The sequence below is a fragment of the Pteronotus mesoamericanus genome, unplaced genomic scaffold (assembly GCF_021234165.1).
Source record: "Pteronotus mesoamericanus isolate MK-2021 breed Mesoamerican mustached bat unplaced genomic scaffold, CSHL_Meso_final contig_123, whole genome shotgun sequence".
Lineage (NCBI taxonomy): Eukaryota > Metazoa > Chordata > Mammalia > Chiroptera > Mormoopidae > Pteronotus > Pteronotus mesoamericanus.
In genome coordinates, this window is record NW_026555049.1 from 1,905,963 (window position 1) to 1,922,786 (window position 16,824).

Sequence of the window (16,824 nt, forward strand, 5' to 3'; positions counted from 1 at the left end):
AGACCATGAGGAGACCCAAGTCTGACAGTGCCAGGTGTCTAAGGGGAAATGGACAGCAGGCAGTAACAGGTACATCCAAGGGTCCAGAGGTTTGTTCTGAAGGAAACCCAGCTTCACTGACTCCTTCAGGACAGAAATGTGTTTTGAATCTCTCCAGCTGACCATGTTATCAGTCCTTACTAAATACCAACTAAATGCAAGGGGGCTGGTAAAAAAGAGTAAGCTTTCCTCAGTTCAAGCTTTCTATGGCTGAAGTATTCTTGAGTTGAGACATGGATAAGTAAGGATTAAATAGCAAATAACCATTGATATTTTAAAAAATATAAGGATGATTGAAACAGTCATGTGTAAATATTCCTGCAGAAGCACTTATAAATACATACTGTGCACAAAAATGGGTTAAGAAAATACTCAGGAGATCTTATTTGTTTAGTTGAACTAAGAATTCCAAATAACTTAAGAATATCATTTAAGACATTGTACAAAATAACTTGGGCCATTGTGTGTTTTAGGAAGATGGACCAAGATAATTTCTGGATCTAAAGATGTTAGGTTCACAGCCAGTGATTTTTCACATTAACATGGTAAGCCAAAAAGACACAAACTTGAGGCAATTTACTAGGTACAATGCCCCCAAATCACCCAGATAAAATGTTTTGACTGATCAAATTCAAGTCCATACTTTATTTAGGTGGAGCGAAGTAGCTCAAGGGCCTCTGAGGTTCGACTGCAGGGCCTGGCTCTGCCGCCCTCAAACGCGCGGTCTCACAAGCCGCTCTAACGCCATGAAGTTATCGCATCTCTAGAAGAGTCATTGCGCTTGATAGCCCTTTGGCTCCCCAGTCCCATTTTCTGCTTTTCAAGAATTTGAGACTTCATGGAGACCAAATTGATGAATATCATCAAAGTCTGTCAAAAAAAAAAGGCTAAAATACTGATAAGCTCTATTCCTTGATAATTTTCTATCAGAAAAATACATTCTATCACTCTAGGATAATTTAACCAGAAATCTGAGAAATTTGAGGGGATAATTAAATAGCTTTTTGTCTACTGCAAAAAAATATCAAGCAATACAGAAGCGGTAATATAGTAACTGCAATATTGCAACCTGATGCCTTAGATCAGCAATTTTTAACCTTTTTCATATCATGGAACACATAAACTAGTTACTAAAATTCTGTAGCATACCAAAAAATGCATTTTTTGCCATTTCTGACCAAACAGGTATAATTTTGATTCATTCACACTAGGCAGCTATTGTTATGTTGGCTGTTGTCATTTTTTTTTTATTTGACCATCTAAGGGAAAAGAGGTTGGTGCCCCCTCTCTAAAAAAGACAGGTGTTGCACATTTTAAGAACACCTGTGGCGCAGGGCGGAAATGCCACCTTAGATCACGAGCTTGGTGACCGCAGTTCCGAACGTGATCCCTGCATATCTAGGCCGGGCAAGTTTCCTAATCTCATTAAACCTCAGTTTTCTCATCTATAAAATGGATATAATACTTATTTTGCAGGATTGTGGAGTTTGAGATAATATATATATTTAACATATAGTGAGAATTCAATAAATACCAACTATTATTAAGTTAACAGAGAAATTACAACTTCACATATTATTACCAGTCTCTCCCACTTGCATTAATGGCAAAGAAATACAACTGTAATTCCAGGCCACACCTGGTGTGAGAGGGGAACACGTGCAGGTGGAGTCCTCACCATGTATGTATGTACACACTGGCATTAAGTGTATGGAGGGAAGTCAACTAGATGTGTGTGTTCAGAATTCCCTAAACTCACCCTGTAGATTACTTCCTCATGGCTCTGCTCACACAATAATGCCTCTATCTGAAAGACTCCACTTTCTCCTTTGTTTCCATTTATCTAATTTTTAAACATCCTGTAAGATCCAGCTTATAATGTTGTCCTTAGGGGAACTTTCTTCCCTAAACAAACCAGTATTATCAAGCTTGTGCTGACCTCCTCTGAATTCCTTGTTCAAATCATTTGTTTTGTTTTGGTCTTTCCATCTGTCGACCCAATTTGTTACTTATCTTTTCAAAAGTTTATGTACCTCTGTCTGACTAGATTTAAACTCTTTAGAGGTAGTGCCTGTATCTCACAGAACCTAGCTTGCCTATTGAAAGGAATGGTGATGGGTTAGTATCAGGTGGCATAATGCGGTATTTCTGCCCTGCTCTATAACTTTCCATCAGTATTTCATCTCTCTGACTGCCTCTGACCACTTTGTTATTTCAAGCGTCCTTTACAGTCCTTAGGTCACTCTTAGGATCAAACTCTGTCTGTGGCTAAAAATTAATCTACTTATAGCATTAATTTTGATCCTTAAAAACATTAACACATTTGTGAAATTTTCCATTTTAAAAATTGGTGCATTAATAAGCATATTTATATTAGGAAGGATTTTAAAAATGAGTATCACACTAAATTTAAATGCAAGCAGAGGAATACAAATGAGGAAGGAAAAGTCTTTGGCTCATTAAAAATCTAGATGACATTATTAAGTTTGTCTGTTTCTGGAAAAAAAAAATGCCATTGTTGTGAGAGTTCTAGGGGCCGGAACTGCATCTGGGTGTGTTGCTGAGCAGGAGAGGGGTCTTCAGGTGATGGCTGTGTTTGAACTTCAGCGCTGGCTGGAGCGTCCACTGGTGCGGCTCTCACCTCAGGCTCTGCCCTTTCACTGGGGAGACATTCCTGGGGGAGGCTAAAGGACCAGCTGAAAGGAACATCAACACAACTAAAAAAAATTCAGAACATGTCACAGAAAGTTATCACATTGACTCTTTAATAAAAATAAATACATGTAATGATGCTTTAGGACCGTGTTATTCCTAACTGCAAGTGGAATGCTGCATCACCAGAAAAATGTGGCTCTTTCTTATTGTTCACCTCGTTCAAGACTCAGTGGAGCAACAGCATTGCTCGAGTGTGTGTGAGGGCCACGCTAATCACTCTGGGAGAAAACACTCCGTAAGGAAGGCTTCATCTTTATCCAACAGGCAACTTACTAAAATAGGACACGTAGGAAAACGACGAGAACACAGGGCACTGAGGACACATTTGAATATCTAGACTAAATGCAAAATAAAATAATTGTGGGTACATAATTGCTTAGCAATGCAGGAGTGAGTGAAGTCAGTAGAACTGCTAGAAAATAATGTCAATCCCTTGATTTGTATTTCTAGTTCCTGGCTCAGAGCATGACACATGGTGGCCAATAAAAGAACAAAAGGAAGGAAGGGAGGAAAAAGGGAGTAAAGTCAGAAGGAAGGAAGGTAGGGAAGAAGGGAGAAAGGGAGGGAGGCATTCAAAAAAAGAGACAGGAAGAATGAAGGCAGTGGGAGGGAGAGAAAGCCAGGAGGAAAGGAAAGGTTTCTGAAATGGAGCAGAGGGATACAGTGCGCAGGGAGGAAAGCAGCCTGCAAGCAAGTTCAAAGACTTGGAAGCCAGGGAAACAGGCTTGCTTACTTCAAACACAGATTAAATATTTAAGTGGTTTTAGAAAATGGGGTGGAGAAAATTTCAGGAGGTTTTGAACATATTAAGATTTAATTTTGAAAATGTGGTGTGTTAACATAACTATTGTAGGCTTTTGAAGGGAATATTAACATGATTCAGATAAATGAAGTGGAAAGGGAAATGTGAAACTCAAACGACGTCAACCCAATGGGGGAAAAAACAAACCATACAGCAAGAAATTACATGAAGACATAAGAACTAAAAAAATATGGTCTTAAAATAGAAAGGCAGGTGCTTGTCTGGGTTTTTTCTATGTTAATGTTGAAGGAAATGGATTTAGAACCCATATCAAGAATTTCCTTCTCTCCTTGTGTAGCATTTTTCATTCTACAGCTGTCCCTCTTTTCTGTCACTGCCCTTCCTAAAAATGAACTTGACTGTTTTAACATCAAGACAACAACATGTTAGTAAATACAGTACCTGGAGGTGGAATCAAATATAACTTTAAACAACAACTGTTGGTACAAATAGACTCTACTTTAGAATAGCTTCAAAAATTCTTAGAGCTGTAAAAGAATTTAGAGACCAACTAATCCAACCCACTCATTTTACAGACAGGGATGTTTGGGAAGAGCTGTATTAATGTTTCTTTTACTATACAAAAGATGTTATGAATGAAATACACTTTGCAGGTGGATTTTAATTGAACTAAACCCTTTATTGTCAGCCTCTTCATTAAGCTAGCACAATGAAGATGCATAATGAGTTAGGTACACCAAAAGGGATATGCTACCACATATCATTGCCTTCTGCCCTAAACACTTTAAACACATTAAAGACGTTGGCTCTCTAGATGGGAGGTATATTAAATTTTCCCCCTGAAACCTCTAAAATAACCTATTTTAAGTATCATTAATAGGTATTTTATTTTTTCTGTCCTGACCAAGCATGTGATAACTGATCCTAAATGAGTCATTAAATAAAATATACATTTTACAGAATTTAGAATTCATTATTTTGTGAACATGGAGTGGGAGGGTGGGGTGCTTAATCATTTGCTACACATGTTTAAGATTCATTTGTCAATAAATTAAAATACTATTGTATTAAGAGAAGATATTTCACACAATTTTTTTTGTGACTCTTTTGGGTAGCTTAATAATAGAAAGTCCAGATGAAAAGTAAAACAATGTATTGCTCTGGTGTATCTTAGATATAGCCCATACAAATGTCTCTTTTATAATAGGGGTCCCGTTTTTAAAATAAACTTGAAGAATAAGTAGTATAAATATGTGAACCACTATAGGAGTCAAATGATTAACAACTGGCCATCTTTGGTGCCTATGCCTACTTAATGGGACGAGTAACACCTTGTATCATCTCAACACGAGCTTCCTTTGGAATCCCTTTTGTCTCCTGAAGGGGGAGCATAAATGGGACCCTTGTATTGGGTTGCCCCGGTCTCTCTGTGACCTGACTGCGATGACTCTCCAAATTTGCATCAAGAGCATTATCACCTACTGAGCACACAGCAAGTACCAATGGCCTGGCTGACCAGTCAGCGTGCTGTTGTTCTGCCTGGGTTTCTCCTTAGTTGCTAGCATCCAGGGTCAGCTCTGAGGAGAGGGAGTTGCAGTCCAAGTGCCCACCACAATGAGACACCAAAAGGGAAGCTGATGTGGGTGCAAAGGTAATCTAGGGCAAGGTTTCTGTTATCCATCATCACGTGCCATGCAAAATGAAAAAAGTTAGAAAAGAAGTTGTTTATTATTGTTATGATTTTGATTAATTTGATTAAATTAAAAGTATTATCTCTGCCTAAGGCTATTTCCCTGGCATTGTATCTCATTATTTTAATAAAGCAAATAGATTTCTTACAGATAATATTTACTATTCTAATGTTCTCCCTAACTTCAAGTTACCCAAAGTTAGGATTAAAATTAAATAAGCAAATAGTTTACACATAATGCAAAAGTATCCACAATGATAACTTTTTAGACACAATTGCCAACATCTAGGTTACACATATTTGTTATGGTATGAGAATACAGATTCTATTGAGTCCTTTTATTCTTACATTAATTAACAAGAAATTTGTTTAAAAGTTCACTTGAAGAACATTCTACACAGTAACCATGTCAAGTGATGAGAAATGCCAAATGGGGGGAAAAAGTCTCAAATAGGCAACATATAAAGCAACACACAACTATATGCACATTAGTATAATTACACATTGCAAATTATATCGGATGCATCTAATATCTAATTTTTTGAAAGCTGATTCCACTTGAGATTTCAATAAGAGCATCAACATTTTGCAGGTGGCTCCTTCTGTATAGTATCCAAAGGGAATTACTCCTCTAATGTGCTAACAACCCTCAAATAAAAGCTGAAGTTCTCCCTTAAAGGACCCATGGACAATGAACCCTGAGACTATAACCTTGATAGATAAAGCCAAGGGGGCTGTCTCCATCGAATATAATATTTGGCATGGTTTTTTATTCTGTTTCTTCTGTGCATAGTATTCTTATTTACTTCCAGCAATAAGCAACAATCTTCAACATGAACCTCATTTTAAAATGTGGGGCAGTCTTCATATATATCCTGCAGCAATGATGTGAAAAACTAAGGGGCTTATAATTTTTAGATGATTTCTTAGATCAACTGACAAAAGACAAATATGCAAGTGAATAACAGGTTATATCTTTTATTGAAAAGAGAGCACTACATTAAGTTCTATTCTTATAAAATGTACAATTAATTTGTCCTAAAGAGGATGCCCGATCAAAGCTCCATTTTGAGAAATAGGCTTTTGTCCTCATCTTTCTGTATAAATCAACCAATCATCAAATAACCAAATATATATTTCTAATCTTGGAGAATGGAGCATATTATTCAAGTTGATTGGATCCATTTTCTTGATTCCTCCTTAAAGATCTGTCTACTAATTAGGGTTACTCTTTAATTATTTAATTAGCTGCACTTTTGTGCAATGAAATATGTTGTCATATCACATACTTTATCATGCTGTTGCTGTTCACAACGATGCCTCTATAGTTAGCAGTTTCCTTTGTTCTGCTCTGTAAGTGATTTTAGAAAGGGGATGGGCCAAGAAGGAGGAGCCTTGGGGTTTGTAAAATAAAATCATACATTACTGGTGCACATGCAAAACTTTATGTATTTACACGAATTCCTTTTTTAGAAATTAAGTTGCAATTCCATTTGGAATAAGCTAAGAGGCACGTGTTGGTGGCTCCGGATGAATCCAGAACGATATATGGCCCTACCTTAAACATCTCTCCGGTGTATTTCCACTGCAGTGCAATGGTAAAACAACAATTTAATTTTTTTTTAATCAGCAAGGAATGTTTTTTAACAAGGAAGAAGTAAATTATGATAATTACTCTGAGTACTTGGATCCTTGAGCATTACTAATTAGCATTTATTGCCTGGATTATAGAACAATACATGAGAAACTGAACTGCAATTGCTCTTTTACGTTGAAGAACTGAAAAAGGCAATGGAGCAAAAAGGCAGGATCATCAGTAGTTGAGGCAGTAGTTCACATCTCCTTGATAGTGTGCAGAACTGCTCACTTCTGAAATATACAAATGTGGTCCTCAATATATTTGGCCCATTTATTTTTGGTGTTAGGCACATATTTACATATGATATCATGGTCATGGGAGAGACTAATGAGAGGAGAAACATTTTAGCAATGATGTCATTTTGGGACAATTTTATCCCCTGTGAGAGTTCAACAATAAAGAGCATAAAACTTGTCATTTCATAAAAGTGTGGATTTTCCGGTAGAAATTTTAACTTAAAAATGAAACAAAGGATTCAGTTCTAGGTGAATAAAATTTTACATTCACCTCCCCACTTGCATTTAGGAGGACTACAGTTGAAACTAATTGAGGAAAGGTAATTAGTTTCTGGCATGAGAGCCTTTTTCATTAGGAATTTGCAATAAAATAGATTCTGAAATTAGAAATAAATTAGATATTAATCAACAGACCAACATCAGCCATGTAAATAAATGCCACTTTTATAACTTGGCAACTGAAATTCCTAAATAACCTGGAAGGTAGGGAAGAGAGACAGGAAAAATTAACCATTCATCATTCTCGCTGCAATCTCACCGTTTTCCCCACACCTCGTTATAGTAAAGGAAGAGAAAAGAACATAGTACAATATAAAGCCAGTACTAAATATAGTCACTAGTCTTCCCAATACCTTTATGGATTCCCTACCTTGATCCTTTTAGTTTGAAAGAATAAATTTGACTAAATCTGTGAGGAGATTAAACAGGCTGGTGATAAAAATTAATTCTGCTGAATGAGCAAATGCATTTGAATTGCAGAGATGCAAATAAGATAATACTTTTCTTTTCCTTTGACATATCAAGCGGATTAGTTTAGAATGTTAAATTTGATTTTATTAGAATATATTAGCAGTGTTTTAATTAATACCAATTAAACATTTTCTTTCCCCAGAGCTTGTTATATTCCTAATGCTTTCTAAATCCTCTTTTATCAACCACCCCCCACCCCAACAAGTCACCAAAGCCTTTGTTCCATTCTTCATAATTTTACTGTATTCAATAGAAAACTATGAACTGTTTACCTAAAGGTGTCTTGCCCATAAAATTAATTCCCAGTTGCTGGACTTAAAATGAGTATTGTTCATTAGTACAGTTGATTTTTTTTAAAAGGTGGGATTAGAAACTCAAACATTGTGTGTGTGTGTGTTTTTCTTTGGGGGAAAAAATGTTGCAAAAGGAGTTTTGGCTGGTTGATATTAACTTGGCTTTATTCTCACTAGAGCTTCCTAAATTTCCAACTGCATTGTTTTTGAGCTGGTACTTCTTGGGAAACGGGCAAAAAAGGAATAAAAAAAGAAGGGGGGGAGAGAATCTGGTTCAAAATATGGTGAACCAGTATGCCCTGTGAACTGAATTGTAACTGTGTTCCAAGGAGGTGCTGCATTGCATTTCACTCATTATCCCCTCCTTTTCTCTCAGCTTCCTGTCTTTCTGTGTCCCAAAGCTCCAGTTCACTTCTTTCTTTCTCTTTTCTTCCTGCAATGCACCCCACCCCCAAATTCCCCGCCTTATTTTTTTTTATCTGCCAAGCTGGATTTGCACTTTTAAAGATCCGTATCAATAATGCCCTGCTTGTTTCGGTTGCACTCTCCCTTTAAAAGACAGCCCCCTCTAATTGATGCGTCTGGGCTAGTCTAGACTGGTAGTGATTGAACCAACCACCAATTATGTTATTCATTTCACTGAAGTTCACTTGATGGGCTCAGTGAGGAAGAAGGGGTGCTGAGAAACCTATCTTACGCTGAAACAGTTCCCTGCTGAAATATAAAATCTTGTGTGTCGTTATGCACTCCTAAATGCCTGAGTGATCAGTTGTATGATAGCAACCTCAGAACATGAGCAAACCACTTGAAAACATGTAAAAAACCAAAAGAATGCCTTGGAATACAAACTATCACTTGTATTAAATTACTATCCTGCTATTAAAAATCACAGAAGAATTTTATCTAACAGGTTTTTATTGACCCATGCATACATTTTCATAAAATTAACTGAAGATATATTTTGACTTCAAAAAAGCACCAAATGTTTTACAAATATTTGATACGAATCATGCGATAATATAGATCCATAAGTTAAATAGATGTATTTTCATTTCCAAATACCTATGCATACACATCAGCTAAGATGGGGGAAAATCATTAATCCATTCTATAGAAACCAAAAGATGACTTGAAAATGAAATAACTTTTCTTTGAAACACATTCCAACTATCAAAGGCTGGAGAGTAATACTAAATATTACAAGTACACTAAAGGTTTCAACAAAAGGCATGGTGCAATTGTTCCACAGTTCATCTTCTCAATTCAGTTTTCTGATACAAAACGGTTCTTTGACTATTACCTGAAGTCAATGACTAAAATTGCAATGAATACTTAAAGAAAACAACGGGTGAAAAAAAGACTTTCCTTAACCTTTGACTACAAGTATAAAACAAGGTTACAACCAATATAAAATCTTGAAATGAAAAACTCATTTGAACTTGGATTGATTTAGGTATTTTCCAAAAACAGAAGACAAATGTTGGCCCAAGAACACTAAAATTGTTTAAATGAAATTGTATATTGGAATTTTTCACAACAAAGGAAAGGTAAATTGCCGTTTCTCTTCTCTAACTCTGAGATAGATCTAAATCACTGAAATTATTCTGTTACAAAAATGTTCCATTGTCAGAAAACTACAAAGCAGGTAATCCTAACAAAAAGAAGATAATTTTAAATGTACAGTTTGGTCTTATAAGTAACTACACGGGATTGAATTTAAATCCTGACAATTTTTTCCAATTTTTAAACAAAGAGTAATAGGCATAGTTACTCCTAAAGAATGCAGTAATTTTGTGTGTGTGCTTTATATTTTCCTATTATACACATATATGGAAAATATATTTCTGACCCCTATTACTTTTAAATTCATTGTGCATAGCATTTTAAAGTAGATGCCAAGCAAGAGGCTATTTCTCTCCTTTTATTTTATTTAAGGTCTTGCAAAGAAATACAAATTTAGTCTTTATTAATACCATGAATTCCAACCTTCGCCTAGAATAACAAGAGTAAAATTTTTAGCCTATCGATATTTTTGCCCCAACTACTGGTTCACCCCCATCTATGTCTGTGTTCCCCATCTAACCATATAGGCTACACATGTGTGGGCACTGAATCTATACTATGTCCACATGCCCACTGTACCTGGGCACAATTTTAGGATCAACTGTTGAGTTTAAAAGTTGGAAGCACGGGGCATGCTGGGACGCCCGCGGACCCGTCCTGCGGCCGAGCGCAGGTACCGAGCCGCTCCGCTGTGCCCCGAGAGCCCTGCCCGCGGCTCTCCGGAAGCGACCCTGGAAGACGAGTTCCGCGAGCCTCGGCGGCCGGGACATCCGCGCGCACAGACAGCAGCCAGAACGCCGCGGCCACAGAACAGGGGCTCCCTTCCACAGGAACCCAGAAGCTGCCACTTTCTGATCACCTGATCCCATCCAACAGTGAAAACCTCAGAGATGCACTCCATCACTCCAGACAAACTTTCCTTTCTTTTGTCTTTGCTTTAAAGCAGAAAGTTCCACCAAATTTCCAGGATGCTAAAGCACCACTCGCAGCTCCCAAGAGCCTAACCCGTGGATTTAAACGGTAAACATCACAAGTTAGGGTCTCAGGGATTGAGAGGAGCGCAACAAATTGTTCTTTCTTGAGACAAAACAAAGCAGAAAAAGAATGACAGGCAATTTCTATTCTGGCGTCATGATTAAAAGGCGACAAACAGGTGGCAGGGTGCTCCCGTAGCCTCTCCGCTCCCTTCGGGTCACAAGACTTAGATGCCACCTCAGTGTAGTGGAAATGCACACACCCCCACACGCACACACGCACCGTCTGCGGCCACATATACATACCTGAACATACAATCCTGAGAACATCAGAGAAACCTCTTTACAGCTTTGGCCAAGCTGTTTACTAAAATGGAAAATAATACGAATAGACTCAGAAATGCCATGTCTTTAAAACCATGGTCTGTAATGAGGATCAAACGTCTCTTCCAAGATTTAATTTACGACTCGCAGAAATGACTACAGAGAACGAGGCATCTCTCTCCCCCGGGGAAGCATGCCACAGACAGACTTAGCGAAAGCAGGCTCTGAGACGCTGGGGACGCAGAAGGAGGACTTGGAAGCTGAAAAAGTGTAAATAGGAACGGCGTTTCGCACTCACCCGGCTGGAGGAGGAGCGGGCAGCCGCCGCGGTCGCGCCGTCCGAGCCGGGAACGCGAGCTCTGGGCGCGGCGTCGCCGCGGGGCGCGGGCGCGAGCGCGGGGCGCGCGGGGGCGGGGGCGCCGCGGCACGCGGGGCCTGGGGAGCGCGGCTCTGCCCGCGGCTTCGAGCACACAGGGAGGAAAGAGGGCGGCTGTGGTGGGGCCGGGGGGAAGGACTGGGGCCGGTCAAATTTTGAAAATATTCCGTCATTATTTTTTTTTAACTAAAGAATGCGAAACCTCCCCAGAGCGGCGTTCAAAATGTTCGTCCTCCTCGTCGTCCGTCCGCGCGCACTCCGCCCGTCCCGCCGACGGGCCCCGCGGGCATCGGCCGCTCGGCGGCGGCCAAGGCCAAGTCCCAGACGAAGCCAGCCCCGGGCTGTCACTCGGCAGCCGCGAGGCGGGGGCGGCGGGGCGGGGGGGGCGCGGAGACGGCGCTCCCGCCCGCCCGGCCCGCCGTGGGGCCTGGCCCGGCCCGCCAGGGCTCCGGCCGAGCCCGCGGCGCAGCCCCGGCGTCCTCGCGGGCAGCTACCGGTGAGGTACCTGATGGTCGCGGCCCGTCCGCCGGACGCCGAGCTGCGCGACGTGAAGACGGCTGGCTCCCGTGACGCGTCCAAAAATGAAACGAAAAGGAGGGGAAGTGGGTGGGGAGATGACTCCTTAAAATTTTTTCTTCCCTTTTTCTTTCTGCCTTTCTTTTCTCTTTTCTTTCTTCTTTTATTCCAGTCTGAGCAAGGTAGATAGAGGGCTGGCTGGTCAAAGAGAATGACAAAGCAGCCCCTCAAGGAAGACACTCGGAGGGGGCCTCCCTCCGTGAAAGGCTAAATATTCCGTATCTATTTCCAGATGCAACTAAAGCTGGCGAAGCTCCGGCCTCTCCCCCATCCTTCCCCTCTTCGGAACGGAATCGCGCCGCGAGACGCTAAGCTCGGTCCCCTCGGCGCGGGCTGCGCGGCGGCCCCACCCCCACCGCGGCGCGGAGACTTTCCTCACCTCCGCGGGTCGTCGCAGGCACAGTCCTCGGCTCGGCCGCTCCTTTTTCCGCCCCTTCCCTTCCCTTCTCTCAGGAAAGCTGGCCCGTCCCCATCCTACCTAGCCTGCCTCCTCTGCCCGCTCTCGCAGTCTGCCTCTCCCCCTCTTCCTTTTACTATTAAAAATAAAAATCATAATGGCCCTTTCGACATAGCAGCATGAAGTGGCTGCCTTTGAGAAGGCACATTTAATCTTTACTGGCTCCCCTAGGCTTCGGTGAAGAAGGAGAAGGCAAGAAAAAAAAGGGGGAGAAAAAAAGATTGTGAGGGAGGCTGCTGACGGACAGCAAGCATCAGGCACAAATCAGCGACCAGCCGAATTCCCCGAGACCACACTGCCCCCTTTCTTCTCGGCTCTCGCCGGCTCCCGGCGAGCCGCGTGTCTGGTTACAGGAGGCGGCGGCCCCTGTGCCAGCCCTGGTGCGGATTCCTCGCGTGCCTGCTTCAGTCTCTGGCAGAGCAAGGAATCGATATCCCCCTCTAATCACCTTTAGCTCCTCTACGGCCTTCCTCCCTCTCTGAGAATCCCGTTGGCTCCCCCGCCGCGCCCCCGCCCTCCCAGGCTCCTGCATACAAAGCTGCGGTCCTGTCAGTTCTCAGGTCCTTCCCTGTCTCGGAGACCAGCCTCTCGCCTCACGTCGTCGCGTGCACTCTCCCTCGCGCCGTTGTAGTGTTTCTCGTCTCTGACTCGCAGCACCGGATGCACTGAGGCATCTCCCTGACTACTAATGAGACCAAAAATACGCCAGCAGGTCAGGGGGAAGGCCAGACATTATATTCCACAAACACAAAAAAATCCTCAGCCTGCTAGACACGGAGATCAGGTATCATCTTTTCTAAAAGGAGAGGAAAGGGCGAAAGGAGTGAAGAGACCACAATGCAGTTCCCTGCCCAATTGTTCCATATCCCACGGGTACTTAAAAAACACATAGGCAGGTGATGGGTTTTATGAATCTTGGTGGGTTTCTCTATGGACAGGAAGTCAACACTGCCCAGATATGTCTTTGAAATCGGGATTTAGAGGGATGAAAGAACGGTGACTTAATAAACATTTTAAATACGCAGACACGCTAGGCATCACGATGACTGCAACGCTAAGATTCCTTTCCGTTGCTGGGCTTTGCTCTTTGAATATACTTGCCATACGTACTAACTGACCACTCACATTCCCTGGGATTTTGAAATGAACACATCAGTCACTGTAGCTCATTCGAACCCTTTGCTTTTACTGCAGACATGTTCCCCATTCCTGGAGCATTTCGCCTCAAATGTCCATCAGATACATATGCACCTCACTGACCAGCCGAAAGTCCCTTAATAATGATAAGCAATAATTCAGATGACAAAAGTGGCACAACAGGAAAATGAAAGATGCCCCGAGTTAACTAAAAGAGCATTTCCAACATTTTTTTTTTTTTTGGCACACATTTTCAAAGCTGAGCTGCACAATGGTCCTGTAAAACAGGTATCGCACGAAAACGAGGGTCTCTACCTGCCTGCGTGCGCAGTGTGTGTGCTGCCATCTTAACCCAGTTCTCCCGGCTGGGGTCCTGCAGGCCCCGGGCAGTGCCGCGCTACGTGTGGTGCTGGGCTCTGTGCAGAGCAAGGGACGGAGGGAGGTGTCTGAGGATGCAGATTTCCTCCAAGTCAATATTTTTAAAAGGTAGCTCCTTTGTGCTCAACTCAGATATTGTGCTTTGTCTCTGACTGTGAAACCTGCAGTAGCAGGGCTGTATGCCAAGGAAAAGGAGAAGAAAAAGCACTCGCAAGAAGGAGGCTCAGAGAGAGGAAGAAGGGAGAGGGGAGGGGAGGGGAGGGAGGAGGACTGAGGAAGAGGAGGGGAGAGGGAGAGGGAGAGGGAGAGGAGCAGAACAAACAGAAGCAAGAAGAGAAAGACCTGCAATCCTAGTGTTGGATTGCATTTAGTACTTTTATTTTTCTTTTTGTCATTATTGGGAAGGACAAAGATGGTTTGTAAAGGTTGGTGACTAGGTTAGAATCTTTTTCAGATTTGTCTAACAGCATGTTTGCAGTAGATGGATGGAGAAAAAAGAAACATGCTAGAATAATCATACAGGGTGGAGCTGTCATACGCTATCTTTGACTCATGGGGTGCTCCCCTGTAGTACCAAAATGAATCATTTCTAAGCAGAGTCATCAATTGTAGTGTGCTTGCATACGAAGGCCAGATTATGGGGGTCGTGCTATTGCACTCATCTTCAAAAAGGAAAAGTAAATAGAGGATGGAGTTCAATGAGACTCTCCTGGACCTCTGTGTATTTTCAGTAATAGTTAGGCATGATTTTCACATAGTGAACTAATTTGCCTCATCTTTATTCACACAACTTACAAATATATGAGTTATGAAAGTTTTGCTATGAACACATCACTTTTTTCTGTACAACTGAGTGATGTCTTTGGAGGATACTTATTTCAAGCAGTTAACACCTGACCCCAATTTCTGTGGGTAATTAGTGAGCTAGATAACCACACAAAGTGGGTAATTATTTAGTACCCAAGGGTACGCTAGAAGTGGGTAGTGGTTTTGTTAGCAAAAGCACATCTCTAATTATTGTATCTATGATGGGTGCTTTAAAAATACCAGTTACTATATCAAGTGAACCATGATAAATAAGTGAACTATTTTGCTGTCCTTAGCAAATCCATACTATATTTAATTGTGGTTAATAATATTTACCTCTTTTGTATGGAGTGTTGTGAAGATTAATTAGTTAACATTTACAAGGCTCTCAAAGATAAAATGTGCTAGAGAGCTTCTAAATACAGCATTATTTTTGTTATTAATATCTGGCTAATAATCCCAGGATGGGAGAAGTTTAGGGAGCAGATGCAGTTTTCTGGTCTTCATCTTGGTTTGCAAATATGCTGAGACACAAATGTAATGAGTTTGATTATGGGGAATGATCTCTTACCAGACCAAGTCTAACATAGGCTGGCATAGGAAAGAAAGGTAGATGCTAATTCATTGACAGTAGGCTCAGGGTAGATCCGAGGAGCCAGGAGAGGAGAAAGGGAGAAGACAAGGCAACAGTCAGTGATGAGCCGGGAAGCTGGCTGAGTCAGCCGGACCACTCCCTCCTTCCAAAGCCTTCCATCCTTCCCTTTAATGAGCAACAAACATGCACAAAAATCCCCAAAGAAGACATCTATGCAAGCTCTGGGACAAATTAATCATAATTAAAATCAATCAGCCAGTAACATAGTATTTATTCTGGAGAAGAAGAATCAGTACAAATTATTTTAACAAATACAGGTACATTTTAAAATATTGCAATGTTGAGAATAGGCACACCCAGATCAAGTCAGATATCTTTAACCCAGGATATGAGCAGCAATGAAGAAGTGCTTTCTAATTCAATTCCTTTTTGAAACACCCCAGAATGGTAAGGGGATATTATTGTATTTAGCTGAGAAAGAAAAGAAAAAAGAAGTAAGAGAAAAAAAATAAAAGGAAGCCCCATGCTTCAGGGTACCTGATTCTGCAGAGCAACCAAGCCTGGAAAACAAGCAGCAGCAAAAACTCACTGCTCCTCCTCTGGAGATGGCCGCCTCCTGGGGCTCGCTCTCTGGGGTCTGGGTGAGGCAGGACAGACAGAGGTCTCTGGGATCCAAATCTTTAACAAGGCTCATAACGTTTTTTTCTTTCAAAGCAACGTTGTCCTGGGGATTAACCCTAGGAATCTGGAGATGGGAAGGATGTCGGATGGGTGAAGGGAAATATGCAAATATATTGCATTCAGCCAAATCTATAATATCTAGGGAATGAGAAAGTGGAAGGGCCAATGGGGAAGACAGGTACCACTGCTGAAACCTCCACTGGGAAACAGCTGCCAGGACACGTGTTTATGCTGAGATTGGAGGCCAGTGGTGTGAGGAGCACATTTTAAGAGTTTGGGAGCTAAGAGAAAATTTCCAAAATTCACCTCAACCTAGGCTTCTGAGCTCAAGCCCCAGATTGTCACCACGGTCTGAGCTCAGAACTGCAAAGGCCAACTGGCGTTCTCCAATCTGCCCAGGTCCTTTCAGACCCACCTCCCACTACAGCAAAGTCCCCAGTCCCGCTCCATGCTGTGGTATAAGGAGTCCGATTTCTGTTTCAATTGTCCTCCCTGGCTTTTCCCTCTGCCACTGCCCTTGGCTCTTGGCCCCTGGTGTGGTTTCAAAGGCCCAGGTCAATTTCTTTCCCTCCTCCAGCATCGTTTTAAACACCTCTAGTTCTCCCTTCCTCAAATTTTGATGTCTAAAATGATTTTATGTTTCACACTTGTTTCATCTCTGGCCACCACCATATTCTTTGGCCTCTTTCATTCTCTTGTTTGACCTTTTTTTGTATGTGTTCGTGTGGTCAAACATAGTTCTATCCTGTGTTATGGACTGAAAGCCCAAAAGCCTGCTGCTGGCATCTCCCCATTCCCAGCCCCCCCCGCCCGGTAACATGTCTGACACAT

The 16,824-nt window shown here is 41.7% G+C and overlaps 1 protein-coding gene across 1 annotated transcript; it reads right to left on the reverse strand.

The window, feature by feature from the left end:
* Window positions 1–2,394: 2,394 nt before the first annotated feature.
* Window positions 2,395–11,699, reverse strand: LOC129081783 (uncharacterized). Its single transcript, XM_054587449.1, has 2 exons — window positions 11,285–11,699; window positions 2,395–2,735 (listed from the first exon to the last, which is right to left on the reverse strand). The coding sequence occupies exons 1-2, from the start codon at window positions 11,533–11,535 to the stop codon at window positions 2,507–2,509; spliced, it is 480 nt and encodes a 159-aa protein (XP_054443424.1). The 5' UTR covers window positions 11,536–11,699; the 3' UTR covers window positions 2,395–2,506.
* Window positions 11,700–16,824: the final 5,125 nt, after the last annotated feature.

What these genes read in the sequence shown, in the direction of transcription:
- LOC129081783 (XM_054587449.1), bottom strand. Translation starts at nt 11,535, where the DNA reads ATGACGGAATATTTTCAAAATTTGACCGGCCCCAGTCCTTCCCCCCGG. An exon ending in CCCGCTCCTCCTCCAGCCGG is followed by an intron (nt 2,736 to 11,284) that starts GTGAGTGCGAAA and finishes TGTTCCTTTCAG; the next exon opens with CTGGTCCTTTAGCCTCCCCC.